Source organism: Mustelus asterias, chromosome 9 (genome assembly GCF_964213995.1).
Source record: "Mustelus asterias chromosome 9, sMusAst1.hap1.1, whole genome shotgun sequence".
Classification (NCBI taxonomy): domain Eukaryota; kingdom Metazoa; phylum Chordata; class Chondrichthyes; order Carcharhiniformes; family Triakidae; genus Mustelus; species Mustelus asterias.
The window spans coordinates 40237019-40261246 of record NC_135809.1 but is presented as its reverse complement, the minus strand read 5'-3'; the positions used below and the strand labels follow the sequence as shown (position 1 = coordinate 40261246).

Here is a 24228-nt window from a genome sequence, read left to right as displayed (position 1 = left end):
GAGATGGTGGTTGTTGGCACTTCTGCATGCCTGGGTCTTGCTGAAATCTGATGAATCTCTCCTTCTGAAGGTTCTGTAAATTTTCAACAGCAAGAGTTCCACCCCCATCTTTGTGGAATCCCTCATATCAAGAATCCATTACAATCCATGAAACCAGAGGACCATAACGAAGAGAGACATTGAAACTTGTATCAGCTTCAAATTACACTTCATATGCTTTGATTTGATTTATTATTGTGACATGTATTGGTATACATTGAAAAGGAAGACAGTGGCTGGAGTATTTGTAAAAGCTCTTATTGTCTATTTAATTTGAAAGCCTCCAGTCAATGTGCATCTCTGAAGCGTTAAGGCTTCACTTAAGGCTGACAACAGGACCTATACAAATGTAGTTCCCAGCATAGATCAGTGGGAAATTAGAGCTGACTTTAACCTGCTAATATATTTGGAAGAACACAGTTCCAAAATAATTTCCTGCCAGTGGGAAGCTGACTTTTTCCATCACGCCAAATTTGGTGCCCCTGCCTGCCATGGTTCCCACAGCTCACAGGAGTGGAAGATTCTTCCCATAGCTATTGATTCTTCCAATAGCAAGGAAGCATTGGTAACATAGAGAAAAACTTGATTATGCAGCAAGAGCTTAGGACCTGGAATGCACTACCTTGTGTGGCGGAAGCAGATTCAGTCGAAGCTTTCAAAGAGAATTGGATAATTGTCTGGAAAGAAAAAACATTTCAGGGCTATGGGGAAAAGCTGGTGAGTGAGCCAGCATGGACACAACAGGCTGAATGGCCTTCTTCTGTGCTGTAACCATTCTGATTCACTGCATACACAGATAAATATATCATACATAGATTTATATGGGCAATTTCCAAGTTCATGCTGTTGGCATGAAGGGTCAACAACCAGCTGCACAAATTGGAAAATAATGGATATATTGCCTATGATTTTAACAACTTGAAAATCTTGTTAAATCAGAGGTAACTGGATTCTTAACAGCAATAATGAGCAATAATAACAGGTCTGGCCTTGGAAAAGGAATTGCCTTTGTGAAGCATTGTTAACTGTCTCTATTATGATCAATTACTAGATTTTTAAACTAAATCTATTGTAAATAAGTATTCTTAGAAATGCTTTTTTATGATATTCCCGCTTCTACCTTCATCTTATATGTCCCAATCTTTATTTAGCTCTGTATGAAGTTTTTAATTTAATTTTAGTGCTTTCCTTTTCTCACCATGCAGATTGCTAGATCTCTTAGCAAAACTCTCTTCAAGCAGAAGCGCCCATGATTCATCACTAACTGCAAAATTCAAGCCATTATGTTGAATTAAATCAATTAATAAAAAGAGAAGCAAGTTTATAGGTAATTGAAAAATTTAGGTTCTATAAGCTTCATTTCTTTTTTACCAGTCCTTAGTTCCGATATCTTTTCACTTTGAAACAAGAGTAAAGAGAGATAATGGCTTAGATCTTCTAAGCAGTGACAATGATCATCAGATCATTGCTGCGCTTGTCACTTCCACCATCTTGAAGCTGCTGTGCATTTCGATAGGGATCTTCTAGAGGGGTGTGGTCAGGTAGGTAATTGGGTGAGGCTGGTAAGTTAGTAGGTGGGTCAGATAGGTGAGTATGTAGGTGTGTGGGTGAGAGGGAGGAAGGTTAGTGGGTGAGATTGGTAGGTAAATGGTTCGGAGAAAGCTGGGTGAAGTGGGTAAGTTGATGAGGTGGGTCAGGAGTAGCGGGATGAGTGAGCAGTCGGGGCTGCCATCAAGTTAGGGTGCTAGGCAGATTGGTTTGACAGATAGTTGGTTTGTGTCATGAGGGTATTCGGGTGGTCAGGATAGTGGGGTTACATTGGGAAGACCTGAAGGTAATTGAAGTCAGTGGTGGGGGGTTGATTGGGTGGTCTGGAAGGTAGTTTGGTTGGGAACGGTAGTCAGGTTAGGGGGCAGTACAAGTGATCAGGATGGGTAGTCTGGTTGGGTTGTAGTTGATTTGGATTGGTAGTTGGTTTGGGTTGCTGGGGTTAGTAAAGTTGGGGGTTAGTCAAGTGGTTGGATAGTCAGATTGGGAGGATAGTCCGGTCAGGTTGGGAGGTTAATTGAGTCGGGTCAGGAGAAGTAGTCAGATTTGGGGAGGAAGGGGTAGTTGGTTGGTCGAGATGGTGGTTGGGTCGGGGAGTTAGTTGGGTCAGGAGTGGCAGTCAAGCTGGGCAAGGTAGATGGGTATTGGGAACAGTAGTCAGGTGAGAGGGTAGTCAAGTAGTTGGGAGGGTGTTGGGTTGGGTCGAGAGGAAAGGTCAGGCAGGGCATATGGATGGGTAGCAATGTGGCCTGGAAAGATAGTTGGGGGGAGATGGTTGGGTCAGAGGGATTAGTGGGGTCAGGTTAGGGAGAGTAGTTGAGTGGTCGTGAGAAGAGTCAGATTCTAGGACACGGGTTGGTTATGAGTAATCGAATGGTCAGGGGTAGCTAGGTTGGGTCGGGTCAGGAGGAATATCAGCTGGGGGTGTTGGTTCACTCATGTTACGTTGTTGGGATGTTAAAGTAGATTTTAATCTGTTGCGGAATTGTTCAAAGTCTCTGATTCTAACAATTGCCTATTGGAAGTTGAAACTTCTGGGCAATTCCCATGCAGATTCAGTGATCTGGAAACTGAAGGGTTTCGCCTTTTATAGATGAAGATTAAAATGTCATAAAATTGGAATGACAAAATGTCTTCCTTAGTCTGAATTTTATACATTTTGCTCCTCTTTTAGCAATTTTGAACAGCAGTTTACCAAAATTATTATTTTGTATTAAATTTAATAAATAGAGATTTAGCAGTGAGTCATATGGAAGTACTTCAATCAAGCTTGTTTATTGCATTATTAATTGGAAAAGTGATATTAGTGGTTTATAAATATGTTTAGAAACCCAATATTGAAATATCTCCTCCAATTATTTCCAAACATCTGTTATCCTTCATAATATCTATTTGGAAATAGTTAAGTTTTATGATTCTCATTTGGCTCTTGGTATTATTATGATCAAGATATTAGTAATATAGGACCTGAAACAACAGGGCATCATGCACACATACTTGTGTATTTTAAGTTGATTTTTAGTAGTGGACTCCCAAAATTTTGAGATAGAAATATCATTGGGGCTACCAACGTTCATCGTTAAAGAGTAAACTCGGAAGCAACTTCTGGTGACCACACATATACAGCTAAATCTGGAAATCAGGAAATTGATATCTGAGTTGCCCTCCTCTAGCAGAAGTTTCATTATAATAGCATCTTGCTGAGAAATGTGGCATTCAAGGATGTCAAATTGTATTAGTTACATGATAGTTACCCACTATAAACATATCAAAAAATGGTGGGTCTTGATCATTCAAGTTTAAATTACTTTAACATAATCAGTTGTAAGAGGTTCAAGGAGGGAATTTCAGAGCTTAGAGCCTAAGCAGCTGATTTGGCTACCAAAGATAAAGCAATTAAATCAGAATGTTTAGGAAGCCAGAATATTGTGGAGCTTGAGGAGATTACAGAGTTAGGAAAGCCAAGGATATGGAAGGATTTGAAAACAAGGATGTGTATTTTAAAATTCAGGTGTTGCTTAACTGGGAGTCAGTGTAAGTCAGCGAGCATAGGGGTGATGGGTGAATGGAACTTGATGCAAAAAAGGACGTGAACAGCAGAATTTTGGATAACCTCAAGTTTACAAAGGGGAGAATATGGGAGGCCAGCCAGAAGTGTGTTAGGATAGTGAAGTCGAGAGGTAACAAAAGCATGGATGAGGGTTTCAGCAGCCGATGAACTCCCAACATATTGAAATATATTTGTTCTCATAATGCTTTGAACTGTTTGCCCTTTAGTAATCAAAGAATGCTTGGTGATTTGCTGGCCTGTGTATTTCCAAAAATATTTATCATTATTTGCTCAGCAATACATTGTAACACTGTTAGAGTCATCTGCTTAGTAGCATGAGTAACTCATCATGATATCATTTTCTCAATAATACATGTGTCTACTATAAATTCTACTTCCAACCCGCCTGCTTATGGAGATAAGTTCCTATCATTGTTAAAAAATACACAGATGGCGTTCAATCAATGTAAACAAACTTAATCTATCATGGAAGGAAAGCAATGAAAAGAATTGCATGAGCAGCTAAATGGCAATCTTCTTCCTTCCCAAACAAAAAAAGTCTTAACTGCCTAGAAAATTCTCACAATTATGTTGCAAGCTGATAAGATTGATAGTTGTATATGCATGTTCTTTTCTTCCATAAACACTGTAGACAACATAATTACATTCATTGAAATGATATGTTAAGTTTGGAACTAGACGTGCCGAGGACCATTTTTCTATCTACAGATGTTATCACCACTGAGCTCATCAAATTTTGCTCTGATATCTTGTAACTTTTCCAAAATGCCATACATTGTATCTTGATCAGCTTTATTAAATCTTCATGCTGTAACACCTGTTTATCGAAGTCTTTCAACTTCTTCACTGCACACTAAAACAGTCAGTCAGATTAAGCATTTCTGGTTTGCATATTTAAAAATAAACAGATGTCATCCAGGCCACAAACTAAGTTGATGTTCTAATTTAAAAAATTAACCTAGAATGCACCAATGACCAAAACATGTAAAACATTGTTTCACATGTCGTGTAAGTGGTGAGGAATGTACATATTACATTTGATACCAGTGTTTAATTTATTTCTTAATCTTAAATTGCTTTCCTGCCCATCTTCAGCTTTCTGTCCACAGCCAAATAACATTTTCTGATCAAGAGACTGAATATATACCTTCTAAATAATCTGTGCCACATCTGAGCCTGTTTCAGGAAAGCTTGTAGCTCAGGTAGGAGGTTATTTCTTTAGAACAGGCTTGTCCAACTAATGGCTCATGGGCCAGGTTGCAGCCCCCAAGGCCTCTGAACTCATGCTACCAAATTTATTGGACATTCAACTGATTTATATTTGAAAACTGCTGTAAAGCTATTCATCCAATCACCGGTTGGTTCAAAGAAACAAGAAGCAGGAGTAGGCCATTCGGCCCTTCGAACCCGCTCCGCCATTCATTTTGATCATGGCTGATCTTCAAACTCAGTATCCTGTAACCCCCTTCCCCCCCATATCCTTGATTCATTTGGCCCCTTGAGCTACATCTAATTACTTTTTGAAATCAAACAACATTTTGGCCTCAACTACATTCTGTGGTAGTGAATTCGACACATTCACCACCCTCTGGGCGAAGAAATTTCTCCTCACCTCAGTTCTTACCCCTTATCCTGAAACTATGACCTCCTAGTTCTGGACTCCCCCACCATTGGGAACAATTTTTCTGAATTTACCCTGCCTAACACTGTTAGAATTTTATAAGTTTCTATGAGATCTCCTCTCACTCGTCCAAATTCCAGTGAATATAATCCGAACTGATTAATCTCTCCTCATATGACAGACCTGCCAATCCAGGAATCAACCTAGTAAACCTTTGTTGTACTCCCTCGATAGCAAGGACATCCTTCCACAGATAATGACATCAAAACTGCACACAATACTCCAGATGTGGCCTGACCAATGCTGTGTACAATTGCAGCAAAACATCCCTATCCCTAAACTCAAATCCTCTCATTAGGAAGGCCAACATACCATTTGCCTTCTTTACTGCTTACTGTACCTGCTTACTTTCAGCAACTGACGTATGAGGGCCCCAAGATTTCGCTGAGTATCCACCTCTCTCAATTTACATTCATTCAAGTAATAATCTGTCATCCTATTATTGCTACCAAAGTGGATAACCTAACGTCTATCCACATTATACTGCATCTGCCATGCACATGCTCACACACTCAGCCTGTCCAAATCACGCTGAAGTATCTCGGCATCCTCCTCACAGCTCATCCTCTCACCGAACTTTGTATCATCTGCAAATTTGGAGATAATACATTCAGTTCCCTCTTCCAAATCATTAATGTATAAATGTGAACAGTTGGGGTCCTAGCACAGATCCCTGTGGAACCCCACTAGTCACTGATTGCCAATCAGAAAAAGATCCATTTTGCCAACTCTTTGCTTCCTATCTGCTAACCAGCTTTCTATCCAATTCAAGACATTCCCTGCAATCCCATGTCCCAGGTTCCTCCCTGCATTTGCTGCTGAGTGAGCCTATCAGCAGCAAATGTAGAGATAAGTCAGCCTGTCATTGGATGAGCAGCAAACAGAGGGAAGGTAAATTGCTAAGGTAGGTTTCAGGGCCCTAGCGAGTGAGAATGGGGATGGGGCAAGAGCGGGGTCTGGGAAACACACAGCACACAGCAGGACCCAGGAAAGGTGGAGTGGGGCTTGGTAAAGGTGGAGAAGGAGCTGGGAGAGCTGGAGCATGCAAAAGATGGAGCAGAGCCAGGAAAACAGGGTGGAGCATGCAAAAGGCGAAGTGGGACCCGGGAGAGCTGAGGCGGAGCCCAGAAAAGTCAAAGCAGGACCATGAGAAGTGGGGAGGAGGGAGAGAGAGAATGGGGGGTGGAGAGTGGTGAGGGGAATGGAAAAAAGGGATGGGACATGGGAGGGGAAGGGACAAAGTGAGGAGAGAGGAGGGAGAGAGAGAGAGTAATCGGTAGGGAGATAGTGAGGGGAAGCGAGGAAGGAAGTGAGAAGGGAGTGGGGGAGTGAGAGCAGAAGGGGAGAAAGACTTTCCCACCCTGATCGTCCCAAAAGCACCTTCTAGGAACTGGGAAAATTCAGCCATTTGTTTCACAATGATCGACCTTAAAAGGATCCCTCCCTCCCTTCATCTTCCCTCCCTCCCTTCATCCTCCCTCCCTCTTTCCCTCCTAATGTACACTCCTGCATGTGCACATGGCACTGTTCCTCACCATTGTTTGTTACATTTTCCCTGTGTCTGCTAATTTCACATTGCTACTGATAAAACTGCTGAATAAAAAATGTAAATCACAGGAGTACGAGAGATTTTTATTTAATTCATTCATGGGGTTAGAGCCTCACTGGCTAGGCCAGCATTTCTTGCCCATTCCTAATTGTCCTTGAGAAGGTGTTGGAGAGCTTCCTCAAGGAAAGAAAGAAGGAAGGAGGAAGAAATAGTGCATATTATGGGGAAAAAGGCATGAAACACATGGGAGGAAGTTGACTGAAGTTTGATTGAAGAAGGATAGAGATCAAAGAGGACTATGGTAGTTTGATTGCGGAGGGATCCTCAGACTATGGACTGGGAATTAGGGTCAGAAGACAGAGAAACAAACTTTGACAATTGGAATTATGTGCATGCTTTGAGGGAGTCAAATGTTGAATAGCTGTATTGAGGCTTACCTTCAAAATAAAACTATAAATCCTCTTGGAAATTAAAAAATTATGTTTAATTGTTTGCCAAGGAGAGATTCTACAACCAGGGAAGAGCATACTTCGGCTCAGGCTGTCCAGAAGGAGTAGATAGGATGCTTTGGCAGCTTATGTACACCCACATTTATGGCTAAGTTTGATTTTTTATGTGTTATTCTTGTACTAAGTTTAATTTAAGGTATTTAGAGTGAGATAGAGTCATGGGGTGAGTGCCTTGGCATCACTCGAGCACACATTGACCCAAGTCCTGGTGGAGATGAGGGGCAGGATTTTCCGGCCGCCCCACCCTGAAACCAGAAAATCCTGCCCGAGGTCAACAAACCAATTCCCATGCCAAGCGGGGTGGTGAAATTTGCCCCGAGGTGTCTACAGCTGTCTCCATGAGGAATTTAGACTATTCATGTGGGTCCCAGAATCAAAGAGATGTTTTGAATGTAAAGTTAATTAGTTGGAATCTCTATTTGGGACATCCCAAGGCCACCACTTTGCCTTTGGAACAGATTGCAGGGAGATTTTTGTTTTGGCTTTATCTGTGCAATTTCTCACAGAAGCAGTCAGCTTGAAAGCAGCTTTGAGAGTTGAAGACTGAGTCAGGAGTTGTGGACCAGTAGAAGAGGGCTTTATGAAACCAAGTACATTTTCTAGTTTAGAGTCACGAAGAAACAATGCAGTGAGACCTACACTTCAGCTGGGTGTCCATAATCGAGAGGTGCTTAAGAAGTGTAGGAGGGTTGCCTTGCCAGATACTGGTGGAATGACCCCAGGAAATTTCATACCTTGGAGACCAGTGGAAGCACTGAGGAGAATTAAAATAAATTCCTGCGAGCTGTGACACACATCCAGGAGAAATAAAATAATTTAGCATCCTGTAAGGTACAGGGAAATGTATGGATGGAAATAGAAATAGAATGTTGAATGACACGTTGAGAGTTTCTGGCTTAAAATATAAGTATTTATGCAACATTGTATTTTATTCGTAATACTGCTTTTTAACTCTTATGCAGTAAAAATTTCTGTTTAAAACATGAAATCTTGAGGTGTAATTCTTTCAGTCATAACTGGGATTGCAAATTTCTTATCAATGTTACTGGTCTTCACTGGGATAATAACACTTTCCCTATCCATTCTGCCAAAATGCTTCAATAAGTTCCATTATCCACTTACCTGTCCATTCTGCTGGCCTATCTGTGTCCTGTTGCAGTTGATTGGTATCATCATCATTGTCAATCACAGCTCCAGGTTTGGAGTCATCAGCAAATTTTGAAATTTTGCATTGTATTCCAATATCCAAGCCATTTATGTATATAAAAATGCAGTGGGAGGAACTATCACAATTACATGCTGGAAGATTCATTTTTCTGTAACATGATTGGATTGAAATAACTTTGTGGAATGAGATTGTGAGAGAATTAAAATTAGGGAAAGTGGTTTTAATATGCTGAATCACCGAAGGAAGAAGTAACTAATTAGAATCATAAAACAATACACACCATTATCAATGTGCAATCAGTCAGCAAGTTGAAGCAAGAGTTGCCCTGTGAAATGCGAGTTGACAGATGTTTCATGCCAAATTGAGATACTCTGCCTTAGCTACCTGAAAATGACATCTCTTGATTTTCCCATGATTTTCATGAAGCAGTTGTGTTTTCACATTAATTGCATTTGCACATTAACTGCCCATGAAACTCGCCACAGAGTAATTAGTAATTAACAGCTTATATGTACCCTTAATGATTTGATAATTGTAAATGACTGCCATTCATTCTCTCTTCCCCAAAAAGTAAACAATTTTTTGTGTGGATTCTCAATCCTTCAGGTTATGAGTTTTAGGAGATTTTGAAAATGTCACATTTTAAGTATTCTTACTTTTCCTGCCTCCTTTTGTCTTTTGCTTAATCCTCTCTAATTTCCTTTTGTTTACTTCTCTTTCTATACATGATTTAACATCAAATTCACCTACTCTAATTCATCTCCCTCCTTCAATCTTCCCCTGTTTATTTCTTAATCCTTAAAATTCATTGGTTAAGGAGATAGATTTTCCTATATTTCATCAAGGTTGTGATACCTTGTTGCCCTCACTGTACCTTTATCAGCAACTTTGTGGGCAATAAATTTTAAAACACAAATGTGCACTACCCAGCTTAACTAACAGGCACACCACAAGATGCCCTGATTGCAGAAAAAAATGGCCAAAGCTTAGAAATTACTGTATATGTATGTAAAAGCAAAATGTGTGTTTGTTGGCAAATATCTCTGAGGTCCTTGGGCCTATCTCAACGAAACTTGGTGGGATGATACCTTGAGCCATCAGGCATGTTAAAGAGCAGTTATGAGTGAACTAGTTGTACTGGGCAGAGGGAGACTTTGGACTAGCACTGTGTTTGTTGGCAAATATCTCAAAATGTTGACAGAAAGTACAGGCAGCAATTAGAGAAAAGGAAGATGAAGAGGCTAGAGCAAGAAGTTGACAGTGAATAACAGAATGCAAGATGAACAAAATATGTAAGAGATCAAGACTCATTAAAGAATGTTTCATCCAGGATCCTCATCATAATTATGAGTCAGACTCAGAAAATGATATTGTCAGTAGATCAGAGATATGTGAATAATGGTGGTGCAACAAAGTGGAAAAAAGAGCCACCTTCAATTTATTATACAAATAGTAAAGTATGATTGCAACCTTTGGGTGAGCCATCTGATCTAGTTCTTCTTATGTGAACAACAAAATCAAAATACTACTTGAAAAACATCATGAAATGTAACAGCTGAGTAGGATCACCAAGAAATCTCTTTATTTTGATCCCTGGGACATCTCTGCATCTGCCTGCTGTGGATCATCAGCAATGAGGTGCTCACCAGTGAATGACCCAGAAGCCTGCCTATGAGGTGTCAGTATTTGTGCTGGTGGAGAGCACGGGTGGCAGCTGTGACACCTCGCCAGTGCTATATTCCAAGATACTTGCCTCAGAGCTGTTCGGGTTTGATGTCTCCAAAGACTGAGATCAGTCAATCTACTGATTGACCTGTAAGGGAATTGAGGGCATAATGATAGCACTGACATAACTCACATGAGGCTGGCACCATGGCTGCTGAGGGTTCTCACTTTTGTCTCTTGCCCTCATCCTCAGTACAAAGTGGTCCTGCTACTCTCCAGCCAGCTCAAGGGCTCTCTCCTCGAATGGAGTAAGGGTCTTCAGCTCTGGCACACCAGCTGGCTGTGCTCACTCTAGCCGATTGTCCTGCAGTGAGACAAATAAGGAGAGTGTAGGCGTGACAGTCAGATGGTAATGATGCCTAGCATGTGTGATTGGTGAGTGGGAGCTGGGATGTGATGAGGAGAGGAACTGCTGGTGTGATAAGGAACAGTATGGGAGGCTTATGTTGGGAACCTGTGAAGTGGCAGTGAGTGAGCTCCCAGTGGAAGTGTGATGGGTGCATGAGTGGGTGTGTGGTGACAGATGAGAAGGGTGACTTACCCTGGTTGCATGAAGGAGGTCATTCCTCTTCTTCCTACACTGTATTCCTATATGCCTGTGCAGTGAGTTGGTGCTCACCAAAGCTGCCACTGCCTCCCATGTGGGATTGATGACTTTACTGGCAGGCCATCTACGTGTTTCAGTGAAGAGGATATCCCGCCACTGTTCTACCCATCCAGCATCTTCATGAGTGTTCCCTCCAAAAACCTTGGGGCTGTCTTCATGGCCCCACAATTGGACTTGGAACAAGTATTAGGGAGTGCTGAGGGGTTGTTTAAAAGGTGCGTTCTCCTGATTGATGAGTTCCAGTGATGCTGGGGGGAGCAAATCAGAGGTAGGCTGCCATGAGTGCGACATGAAACTTGTGGAATTTTTATTTTTTATAGTGCCTGAAGATACAATGCAATTTCTCACCAACAAGCTGGTGAGATTCTCTCCTGTTTTCTCACTGAAATTGACACTTTGCCAAAATATAGGAAGATTCTGCCCATAGTATAGTTTATTGTCTATAGTACCTAAGCAGTGATGAAAGATCAAGAGATGGAGGTGGTAAGTAACAGGAGGCTAATATTTCATTACAACAGTCACAAAAGTACAATACATGTGGATGGTGTTGAAATAGTCAAGTTTGAAACCAGAGAGTCCAAGGAATCTCATTAGACTCATCACAACTCAAACAAAGAAAGAGCAGCAATGACAAATTTCCAAAACATTAGAATGCATGTCGGAGAAAGTTAAGACCAAAATTGTATAATGCAAAAATGATTTGGTCAGACTAAACCTTGTGTACTGTATGTAGTTCTGGTCACTGCGACACAAGATTGGAAGAAAACCATCTTTACAATGCCCACTTTACACAAGAGGCAATAAAAGAATGGTCTTCTCTTTCAGAATCTGACCTTCAGCTAATTGCCCCTGGGATGACATTACCAGTGGTTGTGAAGGTTATCACAGCTATGAGCTGCTTCATTCTAAACTATGACAGGAGGTAACTGCAATATCAATCAATCTGCAGTTCAGGCAGTTGATACATTGCTACACTTAGTTTAGCAGCTGACAGGCACTTGTTTGCTGTTCTTCCTTTGACTGTACCAAGTGCCTTTTCTCACCCATGCTCTGTGATTCACTACTTTATAATAGCTATCTAAATCTCCTGAATTAGATCGGCACTTAATGCTGATTTTTGTTTTGGATGAATTAAGTTATTGTGGATAAAAGTAAATTACTGTTGCTGCTGGAATCTGAAACAAAAACAGAAAATGTTGGAAAATCTCAAGAGCTCAGACAGCATGTATGGAGAGAGAATAGAGTTTATAAGTTTTTTTTAATAAGTTTATTTATTAGTGTCACAAGTAGGCTTACATTAACACTGCAATGAAGTTATTGTGAAAATCCCCTAGTCGCCAGTGCCTGTTCGGGTACATGAGGGAGAATTTAGCATGGCCAATGCACCTAACCAGCACATTTTTCAGACTTGCGGGAGGAAACCGGAGCACCTGAAGGAAACCCATGCAAACACGGGGAGAATGTGCAAACTCCACACAGTGACCCAAGCCGGGAATCAAATCCAGATCCCTGACAATGTATTAACCCTGAGGGCTTCTAGCTTTACTGTAGTCTATTCCCCTTGTTCTTATGTCCACCGATGTTCAGCAGGACCTTTGTTCATGTTGACAAGTATTCTCCTCCTGTTAAATGCCACTTTGTATTTGAAGCTGAGACACAATGCTGAGACAACATCTAACATCTAAAAATACCCACAGCTCGAGTTTCAGGAAATTCAGCTTCTATATCTTACTAATGAACATTTATCAATCTGCAAATGCTACCATGTACCAGCATGGGAGTAGATTATTCTTCCACAGAATAGAATAAGCAGAACTTCTGACTTGCTTACAACCAGCAAAACCTCAATAACGTTCCTAGATCTGGCATCAGAAGTCCTGGAGCTGCATAATATCAAGCATAGAACCTGCTTAAGAAACTTACCAGATGGTCGCTGGGTTGAATGTAGCCCAAAGGGGCCAGCTAGCATGAAAGATGCAGAAGCCTGCGCACAAAACTATTTAAACTCGGGGCAATCTCATAATATAGTTGTAATATAATATGCGTAACTCCCGTTGCTGGGTATTCTTTCCCAGTGGGTGTTGAAGGGTAGGTCCATAAAATAAATATAAAAATGATTTTAATGGCCCTTTCTTCCCCAGTTTGTCTCTTCTCCTCCCCTCAATGTTAGAAAATAAATGCTGTTGCTCCACTTCCTCAACATTTTCAAGTTGTCTTGTGCCAGCAGTAACTGAAAAATATTGAAGTGAGCTAACCTTACATTTTGGGATAAGAACAGCTCATTCGCATACAGGTACATGGAACACTGAACTGCCTCAGCAATGTTGCATGAGTATGTCATCTGTTTCATGAGCGCAGATGGTGTTGTCACAGGAAAAGAATTTCAAGATTGGTATCTAACATGTAAAAACATTTTTACAACTCATAACCTACCTGGACATAAAAAAAACTTTGTGGTGATATTTACGTGAGTCACCCAGTCTGAAATTAAATTGCATAGCATAAGTTTCAGATTAGTATAGTAGCATTTCATCAGGGTTCTCTACAGTTGTTAATAAACTTGTTATCATAAAGAGCTGATGTATATTATTAACCTATTGTCTTGTTTAATCTTCAGAAACAATTGCTGGAGAGGAACTTGCACCCTGTAGCTTAAATGTTGGACATGGTCGTCGATGTTCAAATGACACGTTATGTGAAAGTGGATGGGTTGGTCCCAATGATGGAATCACTAATTTCGATAACTTTGCCTTTGCTATGTTAACCGTATTTCAGTGTATCACCATGGAAGGGTGGACTGATGTCTTATACTGGGTAAGTATTACAGCAGAAACTGAACAATAAAATAAGGTGTGGGGGAAGGTGAGTTAAATAAACTGTAATAATTTTGTGCATGGCATGTTTTATTTGACTGCAAGTTCCCTAACTGATTCTACTTGTGCCATTTTCATCTTAAACACATGACATTTTAAAAGCTGCTGCTTAATGCATGTTGAGTTTGATAAGGAGGTAAATTGAAAGATTGATTGCAGTGTCTAACTGTATTTTACACATTTTTATAATAAGCTTGTGTTAAAAAAGCAACTATTTATACAAAGTTCTTTTTTGCAACCAAAAATATTTGATACTCTTTTGTAGCAATTCCTCTTATTTTTGCTTTTGACTGATACCACTCTAAATTAGATTCTAAGTCACTAGTAAAGATTATGTTATCAACAGCAAAGCTGTTGCCAAAACTGGATTCTTTGTTTATTTCATTGATCTTCCATCTTCTGTTATATCTATCTCCAGAATTCCTAATGTATTGATGACATGGTGGCACAATGATTAGCCCTGCTGCCTCATAGTGCCAGGGACCTGGGTTCAATTCCGGCCTCGGTGACTGTGGAATTTGCATATTCTTTCAGTGTCCATGTAGGTTTCCTCCGGGTGCTCAGGTTTCCTCCCATCATCCAAAGATTTGCGGGTTAGATGGATTGGCCATGCTAAATTGCCCCTTAGTGTTCAAAAGATGTGTAAATTAGGTGAATTAGCTATAGTAAATGCAAGATGTTAGGGGAATTAGAGTGGGGAGGGTTAAAAATGCTCTTTTGGAGAGTCAGTACAGACTCGATGAGCCGGATGGCTTCCTTCTGCACTATAGGGATTCTATGATTTTTGCTGGTCGTCCTTTCCCTATCTATATCTTACTATTCATAAACTTTCTTTTTTATTCAATTCTCACATTTTCATATTTTCATTGTCTTTTCTTGTTCTCACAGCTATTTGCAATTTCAATTCTGCCTTCTAGTAAATCCTCAGGGTAATTTCCCAGTTATCATTTCTTTATCATTGCCTTGCCTTCCAATTTTCCAGCCGCTGAAAACTCTTGATTCTGTATGTTTGACTTGTTATCTGCAGCTTTTCTGTGCTGGGCTATCTCTGCAATTTTATGTTTCTCATAGCCACTGTTTCAAGCAGTTCAAAACTTCTTTTACACCTACTATTTTCAGTAACGTCGCCACTAACCTAAATCTGTGATCAAGAACAGGGAGTAACAAAGGAATGTAGTGGCCCATCAGATTATATTATTCATTAGATTAAAGTAAATAACAAAAAGAATAAAGAATAAACTAAAATGGAAAGAGTTAGATCTGGAGGTAGGGTAGAGAAGTGGTCAAACTGCATGTTTGACCACTTTGGGCAATAAGAGGCTTGTCCAATTTCATTACGACATGCATTTCCACCTTTGTTTATTTTGCCAATGAGAAATATAAAGCAATGACCATGTGTACTTAACTAGTGTGCTTCAATAGGAGTAAGGAAAACATATACACCAAATGGTCATATTCAAAATGTTAAAAAGAGTGGACAAGCAGGTTCTGAAATAATTCAGATACACAATTCTTTAAAAGTGGAAATACAAGCTTACAAATTTATAAAGAACCTATGGGATTTTAGGATTTATAAATAGGGTACAGAGCGTCAAAGCAAAGAGATAATGTTCATTCTAAACAAGTCATTTGCTTCACTGTAGATATAAAATTATATTTGGTGTTGATTGCCTTACTTTAGACAATATGATCATGGAGATGGCACAGAAAATATTTATTAAGTTGTTACCAGGATTGAAGTGCTTGTTATTAGGGTGCAGGAGGAAATGGTGCTCGTCACTGGAACAAATAAGACAAAGAAGATCTAATAGAGGTGTTCAAATTTAGGAAGGGTTTGACAAGGTAAATTGTGAAAATGTGTTTTCACTGGTTAATGGGTCAGTAACAAAGGAAAAGGTGAGGAATTATTTTGTGACTTGATGTTAGGATGTGAAATTCCCAGTCAGAAAAATCTATTGGTAAAAAGACAGGTGAATGATACTAAGTAGGTAATACTTTCATAATAGCCAACATTGGCATGATGGTCTGAATGACCATCCTTCATGATTCTAAGTACTTTCTTGCAGAAAGTAAATAAATATCTGAGGGAACGGACTCCACAAAGCACTCCCTTGTACCGCATACTGGTTGTTTACAGACTACAACCTTGAAGACATGGGATTCCCTTATCATTGGGGGCTTTAATGTTTGACCTGAGAGAAAGTGTTCTTTTAAATATAAATTGACCTTTGTTACAATCCAAGTTGATGTTACTACTGGATGGGACATTTCTAGAGTGGAACCGTGGCTCAAAAGACCGCAACTTTTACGTGTTTTAGAAACATGGATGAATGTCACAGGAATACCAATTAGTTTTTAAATAAGAAAAAAAACATTCATTAAACATGGAAAGATTGACTGTAATACAATGTGCGGAATTTTACGGCCGCTTCACACCTGTTTTGTGGCGGAAGAATGACATAAAATCAGGTATAAAGCGGCTAGTGCAATTGGTGCCCGTTTTCGTGCCAATTCCCCCCCGTACCACGGGAAAACAATTGGCACTATCGGGAGCCCACCGAAAACAGGTGAGACGTCAATTTAAATGTTTTTTCATGCATCATAATGTCATTCGCAAGCTTCACGCCCAATTATCCCAGCTCGCCTGCCTTTACAACTGCGTTCACCGCAGCTGAATCGGTCTGGAAAACACCTCCTCGGGAAAAGTCGGATCTGGTGCTTGATCAGTGAGGATGAGTGAGGAGGTAAGTCTCAGCATTAAAACTGCTCCATGCTGCTCAAAAGGGGTGACTTTGTGGCGGCCATGATGGGTTTGGGGTCGGGGGGGCTGCGAGTGTGTGAGGGGACTGGAGGGTTGTTGTTCATCACAGAGTCCAAACTCAGACTCTCAGCACGGACCTGGGTCTGAGCGCTGATCTCGGGTCTTAGGGCTGCTTCTGGGTTCTAGCGCAGACAGCAGGAAGTACTGTTGCAGGTGAGGGAATGTGTTGGAAACTTTTTCAAGTGGCAGTGCTTCAGCCTCAGGATCTGTCAAGCAGCAGTGTCCATGGTCCTGGGTACTGCATGAGTTCTGGGTGTGTGTTAGTGGGGGGAGGGAATGGGGGGTCTGTGGTGCTGGGGGACTGTGGGGGGGGAATGGGAGATCGATGTTGCTGGGGGGGTTGTGGGGGGAATGGGGTCTGTGTTGCTGGGGCTGTGGGGGGGAATGGAGGGTCTGTGTTGCTGGGAGTCTGTGGAGTGGAAGTGGGGGTCTGTGTTGCAGGGGGCAAGTTGAAGGGCTGGTAGCAGTCAGGCTCAGGTATGTGAGGGCAGCGAGGGAGGCTTGATGAACACTCGCTTTGGGCAATAAGAGGCTGTGTTGCTTCCCTTGGGTTCCCTTCTCCCGCCACCCTCCTCCAGAGTCCTACAATCTCCTGCAGCATTGTAACACCAGAGTGCTGGGTCTGGGTACACTGTTAGCGAGTTTCTTTGGCAGATAGGAGGGTGATAACTTCTCGCTAAGCACTTGTGATGATGCCCTGGTGCAAAGTGGTCTGACTCCTACCTGTGCTCCGCATGTACATTGACACCTGGGCCTACATCTGGGTAGTGGGTAAGGGAGGGGAGGGAAACCCTCATGGGTTCTGGCGATGCCATGGTAGATGCTGTAAATCACTGCCAATGCCTGCCACCCACTGTAGCCAGTGATTTATTTGAGCGCCTTGATTTTCTCAGTGACACAGCGTTCAGGGGCCTCCCCCACCGGCATCAATAATGAAGGATCCCTCCAGCAACCATTCAGGTAATAACGTTCCTGTTAGAGGCAAATCTGAGACAAATTAGTCACAGGTGGGTGGTGACAATAAAAGCGTCTTTTTGATAAGAGCTAATATAAAAACATGTGAACAGGAAAATTAAAGTGCATAAATACTCAATTTATTTACCTAGTGCTGCCCTTCACCCGTGCTATCTTAGTGCCCCTCCAACTTCCTAACTTTACGTGGCCTACCACTACATCTCGATGTCTCCCCAGAATGTACGTCGGAGGTGGAGGTGGCAGCTGCCTAACGTGACCCATGGCCTGTGATGCCCCTGGCAAGCGTCTTCCAGAGTGCTTGGACCTTGAAGGCCTGGCCGGCTTCCAGGTATCTGGGACGTATCCATTACATCCTCTTCATCCCGCTGCCCCTAAGATGCTCCAGTGTCAGTGTGGAAGTTAGAAAGTTCAGATTGAAGTTTCATAGTTTGGAAGTTAAATTGTGCAGAAGTTAAAGTGTTCAAATTAAAAAATTCATGCTTTCTCTGTATAGTAGTGGAAAATGTTTATCAGCTGACTGACCTTCAAAAGGAGTCAGTCTCTGCTATTTCATCACAGGCCTCCATAACATTTTCCTTTTTCGGTCTTCACCAGAGGGTGAACAAGACCAGATTTTTTTCCATAACAAATACCAAAGGCAAGATATGAGGATATGCTATGCAAATGAAGGATTAACAGAAGTCAATTTTTTATCAAATGAGAAAGGGCGAAAGGCTGGGATTTAATTGGCAAATATGTCGGTCAGTGAAAGATGTGAAAAATCTCTTCTTCCTGATTTGCTGTAATTGACTATAACTGCTGAGCTGTTTCTCTGTAACCTCACAATTGCTCCAGTCATCCCGTGTTGGCTGTGGAGAGTTCTCCTTGTGCACAAGTAATTAAAGACCTTGTATTGGATGCATAGCGTCCAGCGCTATTTGTGTAAGGAGTCGACTGAGTGCCTTTAGATTGCTGTTACCCAAGAGAACTCTAACATCAGGAAAGGGTGGGGGGTGGGGGGTCAGAAGGTGTAGCAACAGCTGCAGTCTCCTGACTGGAAGGCCCTGGCACAGGCTTCAGCTCTTCCTCCTCCCTCAGGGTTCCAGTGGGCCCCCCTGGGTTACCCAATGGGACAGTGGTTCTTCTGTAGTGAGCTCCAGAAGGTCCGGCGTCACCTGGCCCAGCCAATCCTGGAGGGCCACCTGCATTCTTGCCATGGTGGTCTAGCCCTCTGCAATGGTGCTCTGAGTCGGGGGCCACCTGTCAATGGCAGCAGCAAGTGCCCTCTGAGACTGGGCCATGCTCTGCAGCCCCTCAGCCATGGCGCTCTGCGACTGGGTCACCTTCTCAAAGGCCTGCTGTATCTCGGCACTGTCCCGTTCAATCTCCTGCAAGCTCTCGAGCCTCTCAGCCATGGGCCGCAAAATCTTGAGAAACCTGTTGAGGCCTTCTGCTGTGGCCTGCTGTGACTGAGCCATCGCCCTCTGGGACTCCGCCGTGGCCTGCTCTGACTTGGCCATCACTTGAAATCTGCCACTCATGGTGAAGATCACCTGCCCCAGGCTTCCACCGTAGATACCACCCTTGCAGCATTGGCCTGGGAATCACGCAAGACAGGCAATAGTTGGTTCACCTGAAAGCTTTGGGACTCCTCCCAGCAGCCTCTCAGTTGGTGCAGTGTGGCTGTCAGCCACTCCTGCATTCTCTGGCTCTGTTGCTGCAACTCCAACAGCTGAGGGAGAAGTGATCGCAGAAGCCCAGCATGTAGTCTAGGGCCAGCTGAGTCCTCGCCTCTGGCAGGCCCCCGTGTGCCAGAGGCCTCGGACGTTCCCTTCTCCACCTGATGTACATCAGCAGATGTGTCAAGTGTGCCAGAGAGTGACCCAAATGCATCACCACTAACTTGATCCACCGATGTGAGAATCTCTGGGATGGTGAGTTGCGAGGTGAAAGCTGACGCAAAACTGTTGCCAGCCTCGAAGGTCCCTTCACCAGCTTCCTCCAAGGGGTCCTCTGAGTTGTCGGGGGCAGGATGGGTAGGAGCATAAGACCATAAGACATAGGAGCAGAATTAGGCCACTCAGCCCATCGAGTCTGCTCCGCCATTCAATCATGGCTGATATTTTTCTCATCCACATTCTCCTGCCTTTTCCCCATAACCCCTGACCCCCTTATTAATCAAGAACCTACCTACCTCTGTCTTAAAAATACTCATTGACCTGGCCTCCACAGCCTCCTGCGGCAAAGAGTTCCACAGATTCACTACTCTCTGACTGAAGAAATTCCTCCTCATCTCTGTTTTAAAGGATCATCCCTTTAGCCTGAGGTTGTGCCCTCTGGTTCTAGTGTTTCTTACAAGTGGAAACATCCTCTCCACGTCCACTCTAACCAGGCCTCGCAGTATCCTGTAAGTTTCAATAAGATCCCCCCTCATCCTTCTAAACTCCAACAAGTACAGACACAGAGTCCTCAACTGTTCCTCATATGACAAGCTCTTCATTCCAAGGATCATTCTTGTGAACCTCCTCTGGACTTTGCAAGGCCAACACATCCTTCCTTAGATATGGAGCACACAATTGCACACAATACTCCAAATGGGGTCTGACCGAGTCATATACATCCCTGCTCTTGTATTCTAGCCCTCTCGACATGAATGCTAACATTGCATTTGCCTTCCTAACTGCCGATCGAACCTGCACATTAATCTTAAGAGAATCTTGAACAATGACTCCCAAGTCCCTTTGTGTTTCTGATCTCCTAAGCATTTCCCCATTTAGAAATTAGCCTATGCCTCCATTCCTCCTTCCAAAGTGCATGACCTCACACTTTTCCACATTGTATTCCATCTGCCACTTCTTTGCCCACTCTCCTAACCTGTCCAAGTCCTTCTGCAGCCCCTGTGCTTCCTCAATACTACCTGTCCCTCTACATATCTTTGTATCATCTGCAAACTTAGCAACAGTGCCTTCCCAGTGCCCTAGCAGCAGTGGGGGCCATGATGCCAGATGCCTGGGCGCGTCGGGGTCCCTTCCTGCAACACAGGACACAAGGTTAAGTGCAAGGGAAGGAGAGGAATCTGGGCTACATGCAATTTACTTGACATTTCTCCATAAAGTAGAAGGTTGGAAGTTGTTCACTTCCCCAACTTGACCCTGCTTTCGCTATTGGCCCACATCCCCTCATCTCCCACAAGCTCCAGCTCCCACTCCTCAAAGGGGGTGAAGACTTTGAGGTCAGGCACACCACCCCCCTGTCTTCACCCTCTCCCAGCGGTTATTGACATTCTTCTCCTGTGGGACAGAAGGAGCCATGAAAAATCTGATGGCACATGTCATGCAGGGTATCAGGGGGTGGTTGTCAGAGGGCAAGCGCTGTGATTCTCTTGGAGGGGAGGAGGGATGTGCTTGGGCGTCTGAGGCTGGAAACATACAGGGTGCTGAGGGTGAAGGGATCTGGAGGCCATTTAGGGGAAATAGGCTGGATGAGGTTAAACTTGGCTGCCCGGATTAGGTCACTCATTTTTTTTCCGGCACTGTTTCCCAGTTCTCCGGGCCAGTGCCCTGGCACTGAGACACGTGGCCACAGCCTCCCAGGCTGCGTTTGCATCGCTTCCCCTGGGATGACGTCCTGTGGGAGGGAAGAGGGTGTCCCGCCTTGCCTCCATTGCCTCCAGCAACCTGTCCAGGTCTGAATCAGAGAATCTGGGTGCTGTCTTCCTGGAGGCCATTTCTTCCTGCACTGCCTGCCCGTCTGTCCAGCCTTGGAGTTTTTATGGAGCTGTCCCTTGTTAGGGCAATTCAGCTGCAGACAGTTTGGGTGAGCCAAGTGCCCGTTAAAGCATTCCAGCAAGTTTAATGCAGTTTGCCTTGTTACCATGCAGGGGAAGCCAAGTCAGCACTTGCAGGTGTACTGATAGGGCGGGGCAGGAGGGTGAAATTTATGCCTCTGTGATTATCAGGGAGAGGGGGGTCATGTCAGACAACCATCGGGGCAATGGTGTGATGTGGGGGCCATGTGCAAGTGGATTGGGGCGGGGGGGTGGAGGTGGGGGGTAAGGGGATCAGTAATGTTGGGGGGGGGGGCTCTGATGTCTGTGGGATGAAGGGGGAGGCTGTATCTGGCCTGGGAGGGTTCTGCCAAGAAAGCTGGTTTATTTGTCACTTTTTCTGTGCATGTGCAGTTTGTGGCTCTGGTCTGAGCTGCTAGCTGTCTGGCAAGTTAAGCCCTGCCCACTGCTTCTTGTGGCCAGATACAGACTAGTATCTATTTCAGAGACAGAGTGCATAAGATTCGGTGTGAAAACTCGCCCAAAAAACGGATCTGGAACTCTCCCATTTTCAGACTCGCTGGACACTTAGAAAAAAAAACTCGTACAATTCCACCCAATATGCCTTCACTCCTAAATGTATGTCAATTTTACGTATAACGCAGGGTACAAAGTATATTTTGCTATAAGGTTTTCAGTAAACATACAGGTCGGAATTTTACGGCCCCGCTCGGGCGAGGCTCGTAAAACCTCGCCCGAGGCCAACTAGTAAAATTCCGGCCACAGTCTCTGTATTCCAACAGGTTAACTGTGGTCAAACAACACCCTACTCTGAAACCAAGTGGTGGATGTCACCCAATTAAGCTTCTGTTAATTTCTCCTCAAATTCCCTCCAGATGATTGTCACATGAGAGTTTCCAAATTCCACTCTCAAAAGGCACACTACAGAACCTTCTCACAAACAATTCTTTCCCTCAGCAGCTTTCAGCAAGGATCTTCCTCTAGGTTTTAGAACATAGAACATAGAAAAAATACAGCACAAACAGGCCCTTCGGCCCACAAGTTGCGCCGGTCATGTCCCTACCTACCTAGGCTTATATATAGGCTTACCTATAACCCTCAATCCTATTAAGTCCCATGTACTCATCCAAAAGTCTCTTAAAAGACCCTATCTAGTTTGTCTCCACCACCACTGACGGCAGCCGATTCCACTCACCCACCACCCTCTGAGGGAAAAACCTACCCCTGACATCTCCTCTGTACCTACTCCCCAGCACCTTAAACCTGTGTCCTCTCGTAGCAGCCATTTCAGCCCTGGGAAAAAGTCTCCGAGAATCCACTCGATCTATACCTCTCAACATCTTGTGCACCTCTATCAGGTCACCTCTCATCCTTCGTCTCTCCAAGGAGAAAAGACCAAGCTCCCTCAGCCTATCCTCATAAGGCATGCCAACCAATCCAGGCAACATCCTTGTAAATCTTCTCTGCACCCTTTCAATCATTTCCACATCCCTCCTGTAATGAGGCGACCAGAACTGAGCACAGTACTCCAAGTGGGGTCTGATGAGGGTCTTATAAAGCTGCATCATTATCTCCCGACTCCTCAACTCAATCCCTCGATTGATGAAGGCCTGCACACCATACGCCTTCTTAGCCACCTCCTCTACCTGCGAGGCCGATTTAAGAGTCCTATGGACCCGGACCCCAAGGTCCTTCTGATCCTCTACACTGCTAAGAATCTTACCCTTGATATTATACTCCTTCATCCCATTTGACCTGCCAAAATGGACCACTACACATTTATCCGGGTTGAAGTCCATCTGCCACTTCTCCGCCCAGTCTTGCATTCTATCGATGTCACGCTGCAGCTTCTGACATCTCTCCAACCTATCCACAACACCACCAACCTTCGTGTCGTCGGCAAACTTACCAACCCATCTCTCCACTTCCTCATCCAGGTCATTTATGAAAATGACAAACAGCAAGGGTCCCAGAACAGATCCCTGGGGCACTCCACTGGTGACCAACCTCCATTCAGAAAAAGACCCATCTAAACCACTCTCTGCCTTCTGTAGGCAAGCCAGTTCTGAATCCACAAGGCAACAGCCCCTTGGATCCCGTGCCCTCTCACTTTCTCGAGAAGTCTTGCATGGGGGACCTTATCGAACACCTTGCTGAAGTCCATGTAAACCACATCTACCGCTTTTCCTTCGTCAATGTGTTTAGTCACATTTTCAAAGAACTCCACCAGGCTCGTAAGGCACGATTTGCCTTTGACAAAGCCATGCTGACTACTTTTGAGCATACTAAACTTCTCTAAATGTTTATAAATCCTGTCCCTCAGGATCTTCTCCATCAACTTACCAACCACTGAGGTTAGACTCACCGGTCGGTAATTTCCTGGGCTATCCCTATTCCCTTTCTTGAATATAGGAACCACATCCGCAATCCTCCAATCTTCCGGAACCTCTCCCGTCTCCATCGATGACGCAAAGATCATCGCCAGAGGCCATGCAATCTCTTCCCTCGCCTCCCACAGTAACCTGGGGTACATCCCATCCGGTCCCGGCGACTTATCTATCTTAATGCTATTCAAAATTTCCAGCACATCCTCTTTCTTAATGTCCACATACTCAATCTTTTCAGTCCGCCTCAATCCTGTAGTACAATAAGAACATAAGAACATAAGAAATAGGAGCAGGAGTAGGCCATCTAGCCCCTCGAGCCTGCCCCGCCATTCAATAAGATCATGGCTGATCTGACGTGGATCAGTACCACTTACCCGCCTGATCCCCATAACCCTTAATTCCCTTACCGATCAGGAATCCATCCATCCGCGCTTTAAACATATTCAGCGAGGTAGCCTCCACCACCTCAGTGGGCAGAGAATTCCAGAGATTCACCACCCTCTGGGAGA

The 24228-nt window shown here is 43.5% G+C and overlaps 1 protein-coding gene across 1 annotated transcript in view; it reads left to right on the top strand.

Moving 5' to 3' along the window:
• LOC144498638 (voltage-dependent L-type calcium channel subunit alpha-1C-like) overlaps window positions 1-24228 on the top strand; it is a 1025631-nt gene that overhangs the window by 413778 nt on the left and 587625 nt on the right. Inside the window, exon 7 of the mRNA XM_078220060.1 lies at window positions 13515-13711. Coding sequence (XP_078076186.1) covers window positions 13515-13711 — 197 coding nt within the window. The remainder of the gene's footprint in view (window positions 1-13514; window positions 13712-24228) is intronic.